General features: G+C 45.1%; 1 protein-coding gene across 1 annotated transcript in view; it reads left to right on the plus strand.

Annotated features, from left to right (window-relative positions):
• Positions 1 to 13,180, plus strand: part of LOC116990179 (major histocompatibility complex class I-related gene protein-like) — a 28,924-nt gene extending 15,744 nt beyond the window's left edge. Inside the window, exons 4-6 of the mRNA XM_033047731.1 lie at positions 3,490 to 3,759; positions 12,244 to 12,370; positions 12,466 to 13,180. Coding sequence (XP_032903622.1) covers positions 3,490 to 3,759; positions 12,244 to 12,329 — 356 coding nt within the window. The 3' untranslated portion in view covers positions 12,330 to 12,370; positions 12,466 to 13,180. The remainder of the gene's footprint in view (positions 1 to 3,489; positions 3,760 to 12,243; positions 12,371 to 12,465) is intronic.
• Positions 13,181 to 13,772: the final 592 nt, after the last annotated feature.

Below are 13,772 nucleotides of genomic sequence, written 5' to 3' on the forward strand. Positions count from 1 at the left end.
GAACACTGAAGATTTTGTGCAAAACATTTTTTTGAGGTGGGGGCTGTCAGGGTGGGGTAGTGGGTGGTAAACATCGTGCAGCCAAGGGAGGGGCACAGCTTCAGATGGGGGTTCTCGTGAGCTGATGAGAAATGGGAGGGGGGCTCATGCAGGGGATGAGGGCGGCTTCAGTAGGGGGTGCATCCTATAGCCAGGCGGAAGTGGGGCATGTCAGTGGAGGAGAGGGGGCAGTGAGCGATTTACTCATGACCTGTGGACTCACTCACTGCTTTGGGATTAACTCATGCCCTTTAGACTGACTGACTCTCACGGCTTGTGGACTGACTGATGCCTGACTTATGGAGTCACGTCCGACTTTTGTAAACTGAAAACGGTAACATCTACATTGAGGAACAGCTTCTTCCTGACAGCCATCACACTATTAAACTTAACAAATAAACTCTGAACTACGAAATACTATATTATTTCACACACACACATATATATTCGCACGCACGCACACATATATTCATACACACACACACACACATATATTCATACACACACACACATATTCACTCACACACATATTCAGACACACACACGTACACACACACACATATTCACACACGCACATATTCACACATTCACATACACACACACACACACATTCTCATACACATATTCACAAACACTCATTCACGCACACACAAACTCAATGACACACACATTCACACAAAGACCCACACACATAGACTCATACACACATACTCATACACACACACACACACACACTGACTCACACACACGCACACAGACTCAATCCCACACACATACACAGACTTATCCCCCACCTCAAGACACTGCCCTATGGGTGGTAAATGTCGTGCAGCCAAGGGCAGCTTCAGACGGGGGTTGTCGTGAACTGATGAGAAGGGGGTGGGGTGTCCTCATGCAGGGGATGTGGACGGCTTCAGTAGGGGGTGCATCCTATAGCATGGCGGAGGGCAGCATCTTGAGGTGTGGGATGTCAGTGGAGGAGAGGGGGCAGTGAGCGATTTACTCATGACCTGTGGACTCACTCATTGCCTTGGGATTAACTCATGGCCTTTGGACTGACTCTCACAGCTTGTGGACTGACTGATGCCCGACTTCTGGAGTCACGTCCGACTTTTGTAAACTGAAAACGGTAACATCTACATTGAGGAACAGCTTCTTCCTGACAGCCATCACGCTATCAAACTTAACAAATAAGCTCTGAACTACGAAATACTATATTATTTCACACAAATATATATTCACATGCACTCACACTCATATTCACACACACACATAGAATCACGCACACACACGCACTCACACACATGTACACACACACATCCTGACAGCCATCATGCTATTAAACTTAACAAATAAGCTCTGAACTACGAAATACTTTATTATTTCACACAAACATATATATTCACATGCACTCACACACATATGCACTCATATTCACACATAGAATCACGCACACACGCACTCACACACATGTACACACACACACATATTCACACACACACATATTCACTCACACACACACATATTCGCACACACACACACACATACGCACATATTCACACGCTCACAGTCACACACAAACACATATATTCACACACACACGCACATATATATTCACACACACACACACAGGGAGGTTTCATGGCAGTCGGGTCACGACCCATGACCCGTACTGTTGCTACGCTACACCAAATGGATTACACGCGATGTACTGCAGGTAGGCACTTACCATTGTTTCCTACTCCATCTTCCAGGGAGATGCTAACCGCATTTCGTTGTCTCTGTACTGTACACTGACAACGACAATTAAAGTTGAATCTGAATCTGAATCTGAACGTAGTGGGTCCGTTAAAACCCGCCGAAAATGTCCATTTTTGCGCTGCAAATAATTATGGAAATCGGGATGAGCATGTGAGACATTTAGCCTACTTCAGAATTCCAAAAGTGAGGAGAAATTACGGTAGATAGAAGTGAGAGCTGAAGGGACAACAGACAGAGTGCTTGGCGAACATTGGCCGTTTGCTCACTACATTTCATCAACACTAAAGCATTATTTGTGTTTTTTCTTGATTCCTTTGGCATCTAAAAAGTTTCAGAAGTGTTAAATCTGGCTGTATTTTTTTTTTTAAATCGCCCATGGTTCTCAAGTGGGTTTTTACGTACAAAATGAAAACGCATCTGAAGAAAAATTTACAGCCAGATTTATCACTTCTGAGAATTTTTAGATACCAAAGGAATCAAGAAAAAACACAAATAATGCCTTACTGTTGATGAAATTCAGTGAGCAAACACGATAATTCCAATATTTTCCAATTACGATATCTGCACAGCCAATGTTTACCAAGCACTTTAGCTGCTGTTGTCCCTTCAATTCTCGCTTCTCTTTACCTACATTTCATTTCACGTTTGGAATTCTAATGTTGGGTACATGTCTCTCACACTTACCCCAATTTCCACAATTTTTTTCAGAGCACAAATTCAACATTTCTTGCATTAAATTCAACAACGCGTTTCTTGCATTAATAACATATACTGGAAGTGACGGATGTCTTCCAGATGGATTGAGTGGCTCCGTGCGTCGTCCTATGACCTTGTGACCTTACGTGCAACCCCCTATTCACACACACACAGATATACACACATTCACGCAAACATACATATATATTCATTCACACATTCATATATATTCACATTCATATATTCACACATATATATCCACGCACAGATATATATTCACACACACATATACTCACACACATATATATTCACACACACATATATATTCACACACACACATATATATTCACACACACACATATATATTCACACACATATATTCACACATATATTCACACACATATATATATTCACATACACACACACATATATATATATTCACATACACACACACACATATATTCACACACATATTCACACATACACACATATTCACACACACGCACATTCACACACACACATACTCACACACACATATCTCTGTACATTTCTTGCCTGCCTGCCTGCCCGCTTGTTCGTTCGTTCGTTCTCTCTCTCTCTCTCTCTCTCTCTCTCTCTCTCTCTCTCTCTCTCTCTCTCTCTCTCTCTCTCTCTCTCTCTCTCGTCTCTCTCTCTCTCTCTCTCTCTCCTCTCTCTCTCATCTCTGCTTCTCTCTCCATCTCTCTCTCTCTCTCTCTCTCTCTCTCAGTCTCTCTCTCTCTCTCTCCATCTCTCTCTCTCTCTCTCTCTCTCTCTCTCTCTCTCTCTCTCTCTCGCTCTCTCTCTCTCTCTCTCTCTCTCTCTCTCTCTCTCTCTCTCTCTCTCTCTTTCTTGAATGAGCTAACTAGTTTGTGAGTGAAACGGTGAGACAGCAAGGCTGGTGTGCATAATCTCCATCTGTAAGGTAATGTCCTCTGTGTTAAATTAGTGACGTTACTCTCCATTCTTCCCCAGTTGTTCCAGGGGTGACAGTGTTGAAAAGGGACAAAGGCGAGGGTCTCCGGTGTGTCATCACTCCCTTTTACCCCCGCACCATCAACGCCACTTGGCTGAGGAATGGACAGGCCGTCTCCAATGGCATAAACAAGATCCTTCTACCAAACCACGATGACACGTACAGGATGGAACTGCTCATCGAGCTACACGGCCAAGATCCAAAGATGTACTGCTGTCAGGTCCAGCACAGCAGCCTGCCAGAGACGCTGACAATGACACTGACGGGAGGTAAGTCACTGTACCTTGTCTACAATCTGTTTCACTCCTGCTTGTAGAAAGGAGATGAGGAGTTTATTTAGTTGGAGGTTCATTGACACAGAAGGCTGTGGAGGCCATCAATGGATATTTTTAAGGAATTATCCCTTCCTCTGAAGAAGGATGTGCTGGCGTTGGTGAGGGGCCAGAGGAGGATTACGAGAATGATTCTAGGAATGATTGGGTTCACATATGATAGAAACATAGAAACATAGAAAATAGGCGCCACGCTTTGTGTGAAAAATGTTTTTCTCATCTCGGTCCTAGAGGATTTCCCCTTTATCCTTAAACTGTGACCCCTTGTCCTGGACTTCCCCAACATCGGGAACAATCTTCCTGCATCTAGCCTGTCCAACCCCTTAAGAATTTTGTAAGTTTCTATAAGATCCCCCCTCAATCTTCTAAATTCTAGCGAGTATAAACAAGCCGAGTCTACCCAGTCTTTCTTCATATGAAAGTCCTGACATCCCAGGAATCAGTCTGGTGAACCTTCTCTGTACTCCCTCTATGGCAAGAATGTCTTTCCTCAGATTAGGAGACCAAAACTGTACACAATATTCCAGGTGTGGTCTCACCAAGACCCTGTACAACTGCAGTAGAACCTCCCTGCTCCTATACTCCAATCCTTTTGCTGATTGTTTTAAGGCACTGGGCCTATACTCGCTGGAGTTTAGATGGATGAGGGGTGACCTCATTGAAACTTACTGAATTATGAAAGGTCTGGATAGAGTGAATGTGGAGAGGATGTTTCCACAAGTGGGAGAGTTGAGGACCAGAGGCCATACCCTCAGAATAAAAGGACGTGCCTTTAGGTAGGAGATGAGGAGGAATTTCTTTAGTCAGAGGGTGGTGAATCTGTGGAATTCATTGCCACAAACGGCTGTGGAGGTCATCAATGGATATTTTTAAGGCGGAGATTGACAGATTCTTGATCAGTAAGCGTATCAGGGGTTATGGGGAGAAGGCAGGAGAATGGGGTTGAGAGGGAAAGATAGATTAGCCATGATTGAATGACAGAGTTGACTTGGTAGGCCATTGGCCTAATTCTGCTCCTCGGACTTATGAGCTTAGTGTGAACGGGACCGATGGTCGGCATGGACTCGGAGCATCTTTTGTGGAAATCTTCTTCGCTGCCGTGTGCTGGGAAGGCTGGCTCCATCCTGGGGGCGGAGTTGGATTCGTGGGAGGAGGTCTTGGTGGGATGTTCCTCAAACTGTGAAGCATCTTGGACAGTACAGCTCACCCACTCCATGACACACTGGTCAACCTGAGAAGTACGTTCAGCAACAGACTAGTTCCACCAAGATGCAGTACAGATCGCCACAGATCCTTTTTTTCCTGTGGCTTCCAAACCATAACTCCTCCCCCTTCTGTCGTATAGTAGACTGACTCCCCTCCCCCATCCCCCCTCCATCCATCCCCAAATTTTTGAACATCTCCAATCCTTTCCACTCGTCACCATGTTTCATGTGTCTTGTTGTGCTTTATGACTGTTGGCAGTCCAATTTCCCTCCTGGGATAAATTAAACTTCTATCGTATCATATGGCATTAAACTGGACTGCCTGCATGTGAACCACATAGCTCCATTTTCTGCATATCCATGTGCTGATACAAAAGCCTCCTAAATGCCTCTATCACATCTGCCTCACCACCACAGCCCCTGGCAGTGCATTCCAGCCACCCACCACTCCCCCTATGTTTAAAAAAAATACATGCCCCGCACATTTTTGTCATTTCCATGCTGGGAAAAAAAAATATTCTCACTCTCCAACAAATCTAGATCTGTCATAGATTAAGAAACTGCTATCATGTCTACACACAGCCTCTGACGTTCCAGACCAGAGAAAACAATACAAGTTTGTACAACCTCGCATTACAGTTAATACCCTCGAATCCAGGAGCATTATGGCATGTGAAACATGTGGGCAATCTAGTTTAGAAGTACAGCACGGAAACAGGCCCTTTGGCCCACGCCGACCAGCGATCCCCGCACTTTAACACTATCCTACACCCACTAGGGACAATTTTTACATTTACCGAGCCAATTAACCTACATGTACGTGTTTGGAATGTGGGAGGAAACCGAAGACCTTGGAGAAAACGTACGCAGGTCACGGGGAGAATGTACAAACTCTGTACAGACAGCCCCCTTAATCGGGATCGAACCCGGGTCTCTGGTGCTGCATTCGCTAAAAGGCAGCAACTCTACCGCTGCGCCACCGCAACGGTGTTGAAAGGGCTGGTATTCAGCAGACGGAGTCTCCTGTAGGAAGGAACTGCAGATGCTAAGAGGGAGTTAGATGTGGCCCTTGTGGCTAAAGGGATCAGGGGGTATGGAGTGAAGGCAGGTACAGGATACTGAGTTGAATGATCAGCCATGATCATATTGAATGGCGATGCAGGCTCGAAGGGCCAAATGGCCTACTCCTGCACCTATTTTATGTTTCTATGCTGGTTTAAAACAAAGATAGACACAAAAAGTTGCAGGAACTCAGACAGCATCTCTGGAGGGAAGGAATGCGTGATGTTTTGGGTCGAGACCCTTCTTCAGACTGAGTCTGATGCTTGGGCCAAACAGCAGGAAACTAGATGACAAAGGGGTAACCCCATCTTCAAACAGGGTAATGCATTGTGAAATAAAATTTCCGTGCTGCCCCTCAGCCTGGGACTACAATTACTGGGGAGGGGCAGAATGCAATTTACATGGTAGCTCAGTGTTTCATGACATTGACTTTCCTTATAGTCCCAGCATTAACTTTCCTTTGAGCTGTCAGTCAAATATACAGCCCAAAAATAAGAACTATTTTTGACACCAATCTGAGGAAGTGTCTCGACCTGAAACATCGCCTATTCCTTTTCCCCCAGAGGTGCTGCCTGACCCGTTGAATTACTCTAGCGTTTTGTGTCTATCTTCAGTGTAAACCAGCATCTGCAGTTAATTCTTACACTTAACATTTTTAATTGATTGACAGATACAGCATGCAAACAGGCCCTTTGCCTACCAAGTCCTAAGAAAGGATGTACTAGCCCTGGAGGCAGTGCAGCGAAGGTTTACAAGATTAATTCCTGCAATGAGGGGATTGACATATGAGGAAAGGTTAAGTAGGCTGGAACTCTACTCTTTGGAGTTTAGAAGAATGAGAGGCGATCTCATTGAAACATATAAGATCGTGAGGGGCCTTGATCGGGTGGATGCACCGAGGATGTTCCCAATGATCGGGGAAACTAGAACTAGGGGACATAGTTGCAGAATAAGGGGGGGCTCTTTTAAAACTGAGATGAGGAAGAACTTCTTCACCCAGAGGGTGGTTAATTTATGGAATTCACTGCCCCAGGGAGCAGTGGAAGCAGAAACGTTAAATATATTTAAGACTAAAATAGATGTTTTTTTAGCTGCCAAGGGGATAAGGGGCTACGGGGAGAGGGCAGGGATATGGACCTAGGTATGGTTAGTATAGTAAGACCTGAGTGATCTCCTGGACAAGTGTCGATCGCCTGGATTGGGGTCGGAGAGGAATTTCCCGGATTTTTTTCCCGAATTGGACCTGGGTTTTTATCCGGTTTTTTGCCTCCCCCAGGAGATCACGAGGTTCTTGGGGTGGAGAGGGGTGATAGCGGTATAAAGGGGAGGGTAGTGTCTTGTGTTCTGTGTCTTGTGTCTACTGTTTGTGGGTAAGTGTGTCTGTTTAGTGTTCAGCCATGAGCGAATGGCGGTGCGGGCTCGACGGACCTGGTGGTCTACTCTCGCACCTACTTTCTATGTTTCTATGTTTCTAAGTCCACGCTGACCACTCATTCCTTCAATCCTCGGACTATCTTTAATCAGACTTTATCATGCATCAAAAAGCTTTTCATTCAGTTTCTCAGACAATATACTAAACTTCACTAAGCTAAGCTCAACTAAACTCACTCACGTTTGTTCCATGTTATCCCACTTTCTCATCCACTCCCTACACACTGGGGGCAATCCCGCATGTCTTTGGGATGTTCGACGAAACCGGAGCACCCGGAGGAACCACACTCAGTCACAGGGAGAATGTGCAAACTCCACACAGATGGCACCAGGTATCGGGATAGAAACCGGGTCTCTGGTGCAGTGAGACAGCAGCTCCACCCAGTAGCGGACTGGGTCTAAAAATATTGGTTGCCAGGAGACAAAGGGGGCCCACTTCATCAGGGGCCCACTTGATATAGGGGGCCCACTTCATCAGGGGCCCACTTGCCATCGGGCAAGCTGACACCCTGGCCAGTCCGCCACTGGCTCCACCCCATTACCCTGCTATAGGAAGGGTGTCATTAAGCTGGAATGTGTACTGAGAAGATTTATGAGGATGTTGCTAGGACTTTGGGGCCAATTATAGGGAGAGATGGGCAGGTTAGGACTTTATTCCTTAGAGCGCAGGACTCAGAGGGGTGATCTTACAGCGGTGTATAAGATTATGAGGGGAATAGATAAGGCAAATGCATAATCTTTTAACCAGAGTAAGGGAATCAAGAACCAATGGTACCAAGGTGAGAAAGATTTAATAGAATTTGAGGAGCAACTTTTTCACACAGGGGATGGTAGGTATATGGAAAGAACTACCAGAAGAGGTAGTGGAGGCAGGTAGCATAACATATCTTTGGATAGCCACATAGGTAGGAAAGGGTTATGCGCCAAACCTGGGCAGGTGGGACGGGTGTAGATGGGACATCTTGGTTGGCAAGGGCAAGCTGGCCTGAAGGGCCTGTTTCCATGCTCTATGACTATGCTGCAACACAACCAAATTAGACATCGATAACTTTCTCAAAACTGGTATGCTAAATGAATTTTCCCATTATATTAGTTCATTCTGGAGCCCCAAAATTGTGTTTAAAGATCCCATTGTATTTTCCTGGCGTTACCTACATAAATCAACAATGTTCGTCCTTACACATGTGGTGGTACCTGTTCAACAGGTTTCAAAATCAATTAAATACAACTGCAGATGCTGGAAATCTAAAATAAAGGCAGAATATGCTGCAAACATTCAGAAGGTTAAGTTTCATTTGTGGTAAGTGAAACAGAGTAACTAGATCAAATATCCTTTATCAGTGTTCTGATGCTAGTTGCAAAACCAGTTTGACTATTTTACTGGAACTGATGCAACTTGGAAGCTATTTTTGTTCAAAGAATGGAAGTGTTCAGAAGTAAGAATGGAAGATGCGTTGGTTGGTATGCAGTAAGACTTAGAGATACAATATGGGCATAGTTACAACATCATTAGTCTCAGATGATCTGTGGTAACACTTGAGCCACCTTGCGTAGAAAGGAATTTCAGATAGATGCTGGTTTAAATCGAAGACAGACACAAAGTGCTGGAGTAACTCAGTGGGACAGGCAGCATCTCTGGAGAGAATGGGTGATGTTTCGGGTCGAGACCTTTCTTCAGCTTTGAGAACAGTCCAACATGTATAGCAGACCGTGTTCATGTCCACAGTTACAGTCATAGAACCATAATGTGTGGAAACAGGCCCTTCGGCCCAGCTTGCGCATGCCAGCCAAGGTGCGCCAGCAACTCCATCCCCACCTGCCCATGTTTGGTCCATATACCTCTAAACATTTCCTGTCCACGTACCTATCCAAATGTCTTTTAAAAGCTGTGATAATTTCTGCCTAACTACCTCATCCGGCGGCTCATTTCATAACCTGCTGTCCGAAAAAGTTGCCCCTCAAATCTTTCCCCTCCCACCTTAAACCTATCTCTTCTGGTTCTTGCTTCCCCAACTGTGGGTAAAAGACTGTGCATCTTCACTTCCTGAAGCCCATCACAATCTCCTTTGTTTGCAGTCAAACACAAGAAACTCCAAAAGCTGGGATGTTGAGGAAAACAGAAAGGGCTGTACAAACTCAGAGGGTCAGGTTGCCACTGTGGAGGGCAATGGAACAGGTGGCGTTAGGGGTCGGACACAAGGAAGTGCAGCGGAATCCTGAACAAAACACAATGTGCTGGAGTAACTCAGCGGACCAGGCAGCACCTGTGGAGGGAATGGACTCAAAGAACTTCAGATGCTGTAATCCTGAGCATGAGATTCGACTCGAAGCGTTGCCTGTCCATTTCCCTCCACAGATGCTGACAGGCCCGCTGAGTTCCTCCTGTACTCATTTCATAACTAATTGGAGCAGAATTAGGCCATTCAGCCCATCAAGTCTACTCCACCTTTCAATCATGGCTGATCTATATCTCCCTCCTAACCCCATTCTACTGCCTTCTCCCCATAAGCCCTGATAGCCTCACTAATCAAGAATCTATCTCTGTCTTACAAATATCCACTGACTTGGCCTCCGCAGCCTTATGTGGCAAAGAATTCCACAGATTTACCACCCTCTGACTAAAGAAATTCCTTCTCATCTCCTTCCTAAAAGAACGTCCTTTAATTCTGAGGCTATGACCTCTTCTGTCGTGAGGTAGACTGAGACTGACTCTCCACTCCTCCCCCCCCCCCCACCCCCCACCCTCTCCCCATCCCAATCTTTACACATGCCCAATCCTTTCCACTCGTCACTTTAATTTCATGGTTCATATATTTTGTGTTTTTATGACTGGGCAGATCAATTTCCTTCCTCGGATGAATAAAGTTCTATCGTACCTTATCGTTCACCCCATCTTCGAGCACTGCGTACATAGCTCAGCATTTCAAGTACACATTTAGCCAGCTTAAATGTGGTGTGTGTTTCTGGCTCCATCACACTCTACCAGCAATGATTTCCAGACACCTCCCACCTCTGTGTGGAAAATGTTTCAAACTCTCCTCCAAATCCTACCGATCACATCCAATCTTTCATTTTGTTTTTGACTGCTCTGTTAAGGACAGTAGGTCTTCCCTATTTACTGTGTTCAGGTCCATTATTAAACCAACCCTCAGCTTCCTGCTTTCCTAAGAGAGAGGAACGGTGGTGCAGTGGTAGAGTTGCTGCCTTACAGTGCCCGAGACCCAGGTTCGATTCCGATTGTGGGAGTTGGCTGTATGGAGTTTGTATGTTCTCCCCGTGACCACATGGGTTTTCTCCTAGATCTTCGGTTTTCTCCCACACTCCTAAGATGTAAAGGTTTGTATGTTAATTGGCTGGTGTAAGTGTAAAATTGTAAATTGGCTCTCGTGTATGTGTAGGATAGTGTTAATGTGCGGAGATGGCTGTATCTCTAAACTAAAAATAAACTAACGAACCACAGCCTATTCAAATATTCCTGACATTGGCAACTGGGTCATCTTGGTCAGCAAGAACAAATTGGGCCAAAGGGCCTTTTTCTGTGCTGGATGACTCTATGGCTAATTTACTCAGTCTCTGTAAATCTCACCTGCATTCCCTCCAGTGCCATCATTGGCAGGGTCCTGGAGTGTATTATAGAGCAGAGGAATCTTGGAGTACAGGTACAGAGTTCTCTGATAGTGGCATCAAAGGTATTTAGGGCGGTTTATAAGGCTATTGGTACATTGGTCTTCATCAGACATGGTATTGAGGATAGAAGTTGACACGTTACATTTGTACAAGACGTTGGTGAGGCCACAGTTGGAGTATTGTGTTCAGGTTTAGTCACCCTGCCATAACAAGGATGTCATTAAGATGGAAAGAGTGCAGAGAAGATAAACAAGGATGTTGCTAGGACTCAACAGACTGAGCATAGGGATGTCTGAATTAGGGTCTTGACCCGAAGCATCACTTATTCCTTTTCTCCAGAGATGCTGCCTGACCTGCGATGTTAGTCCAGCTTTTTACCTGTATATTTTGAGCATCGGGAGAGGTTAGACAGGCTAGAACTTCTTAGAGCACAGGAGGCTGAGGGGTGATCTTTTCAAGGTGAATAAATCATGAGGGGAATAGATAGGGTGAATGCCCAGTCTTTTATCCAGGATAGGGGAATCAAGAACCAGAAGGTATATGTTTAAGATGAGAGGGCCAAGATGTAATAGGAAGCTGAGGGACTTTGAGGGTGGTGGATATATGGAACGAAATGCCAGAGGAGGTAGTTGAGGCAGGTACTATAACAGCATTTAAGATACTTGGACTGATACATGGACAAATAGGATTAGCTAAGATGGGGCATCATGGTTGGCAAGAATGAGTTTTCACTGTACCTCAGTACACGTGACAATAAACCACACTAACTATACCAAAGAGTTGGGAAAGTTAGCTGTTTTCCATGCTGTATGACCCTAAGACATATAAAGAGGGTGGCAAATCTGAGGAATGTTTTGCCACACGAGGCTGTGGAGGCCATCAGTGGATATATTTAAGGCAGATAAATAGATTCTTGACTAGTACAGGTTTCAGAGGTTATGGGGAGAAGGCAGGAGAATTGGGTTAGGAGGAAGCGATAGAACAACTATGGCAGAGTAGACTTGATGGGCCGAATGGCCTAATTCTGCTCTTATCGCTTATGATCTTATGATCTATGTTCTTCGCCTAATGTCTACTGTATTTGCTTGCTGGGCAGGTGTTGGTGGGCCACATGATGCATTTGGAGCTAGTTACATGCTGGTGCTCATGGCTACGCTTGTGATGATCGTTGGAACATTGTAGAGAAGAGGAGCAATGAGGAGAGAGGCCAGGTGTGATAACAGGTGAGTGAGCGCATAGGCTCCTTCACTAAGACTCGATGATGTGACAAACTCTCTTCTCATTTATGATCCAATCTCTTCTCATTTCTCTTTTCCAGATGAACATCCGGTCCTAATCTGAATACTGGATGAAGCTTCTACCTGTTACAATGATGAGTGGCTGTATACCTCATCAAGAAGGTCTCCACCCGAAATGTCGCCTATTCATTTTCTCCAGAGATGTTGTCTGACCCGCTGAGTTACTCCAGCTGTTTGTGTCTATCTACAGTTTAAACCAGCATTTGCAGTTCCTCTCCTCTTCATCAAGTTTAGTGTTGCCTCCAGTGTAGTGACTGGTTACTGAGTCTTCTGCTACTTTCCAACAAACTCTTTTAGCAATGCTTCAACTTTGTGTTACATTTCACTTAGAATTTAATTTTGATGTTTGAGGTTTTCATCTTATAGAGTCATACAGCACAGTAACAGGCCCTGCGGCCCACCTCGTCCATTCTGGCCAAGATGTTCCATCTGAACTAGTCCAATTTGCTTGCGTTTGGCCCTTATCCCTCAGAACCTTTCCCACTGATCTACCTGCCCAAGCGTAATTTAAATGCTGAAATGGTACTTGCCTCAACTACCTCTTTTACTTAATTTTAGTCAGAGCATGAAAACAGGCCCCTCGTGCCACCGAGTCCACGCCGGCCAGTGATCACTCCAAACACTAGCACTACCTACGCACTGGGGTAAATTTACAAAAGCCAATTAATTTACATACCTGTATGTCTTTGGAGTGTGGGAGGAAACCGGAGCACGGAGAAAATCCACATGGTCACAGGGAGAATGTACAAACTCCCTTTAGACAGCACCCATAGTCAGGATCGAACCCGGGTATTTATCTGGTGCTGCAAGGCAGCAACTCTATCATTGTGCCACTCTGCTGCCCAGTGCCCATACTCTGGCAGCTTGGTCCATATACCCACCACCCTCTGAGGGAGGAAGGTTCCCACAGGTTTCTATTAAATCTTGTCCCTCTCACCTTAAACCTAAGTCCACTGGTTCTTAATTCACTTTCAAGGACTGCTTGAGATGAGCTGCTCCTCCCCAATTTGGCAACAGCATTGGGAGTACTCCATTGCTGGTGTGGTGCGTGTCAGACCATTGCTGCCAAATTTGTGTCCACAAGGCAATGTGATGTGACAGAGCAGAGAAAGCTTTACGGGGCATTTGGAAATGCATCGTTGGAAGTGGGAATACAGAATGACAACACTTTCTACTCAAGAAGAACTCCATCCCCAATTGGAGACTGCCAGTGAGGAGCATGTTGTTTAAAATGTGAGCGGAACCCGGTAGATATTTGCTCAAAGATAGACACAAAATGTTGGGAGTAACTCAGCGGAACATGCAGCATCTCCGGAGAAAAGGAATG

The sequence above is a fragment of the Amblyraja radiata genome, chromosome 30 (assembly GCF_010909765.2).
Source record: "Amblyraja radiata isolate CabotCenter1 chromosome 30, sAmbRad1.1.pri, whole genome shotgun sequence".
Taxonomy (NCBI): Eukaryota; Metazoa; Chordata; class Chondrichthyes; order Rajiformes; family Rajidae; genus Amblyraja; species Amblyraja radiata.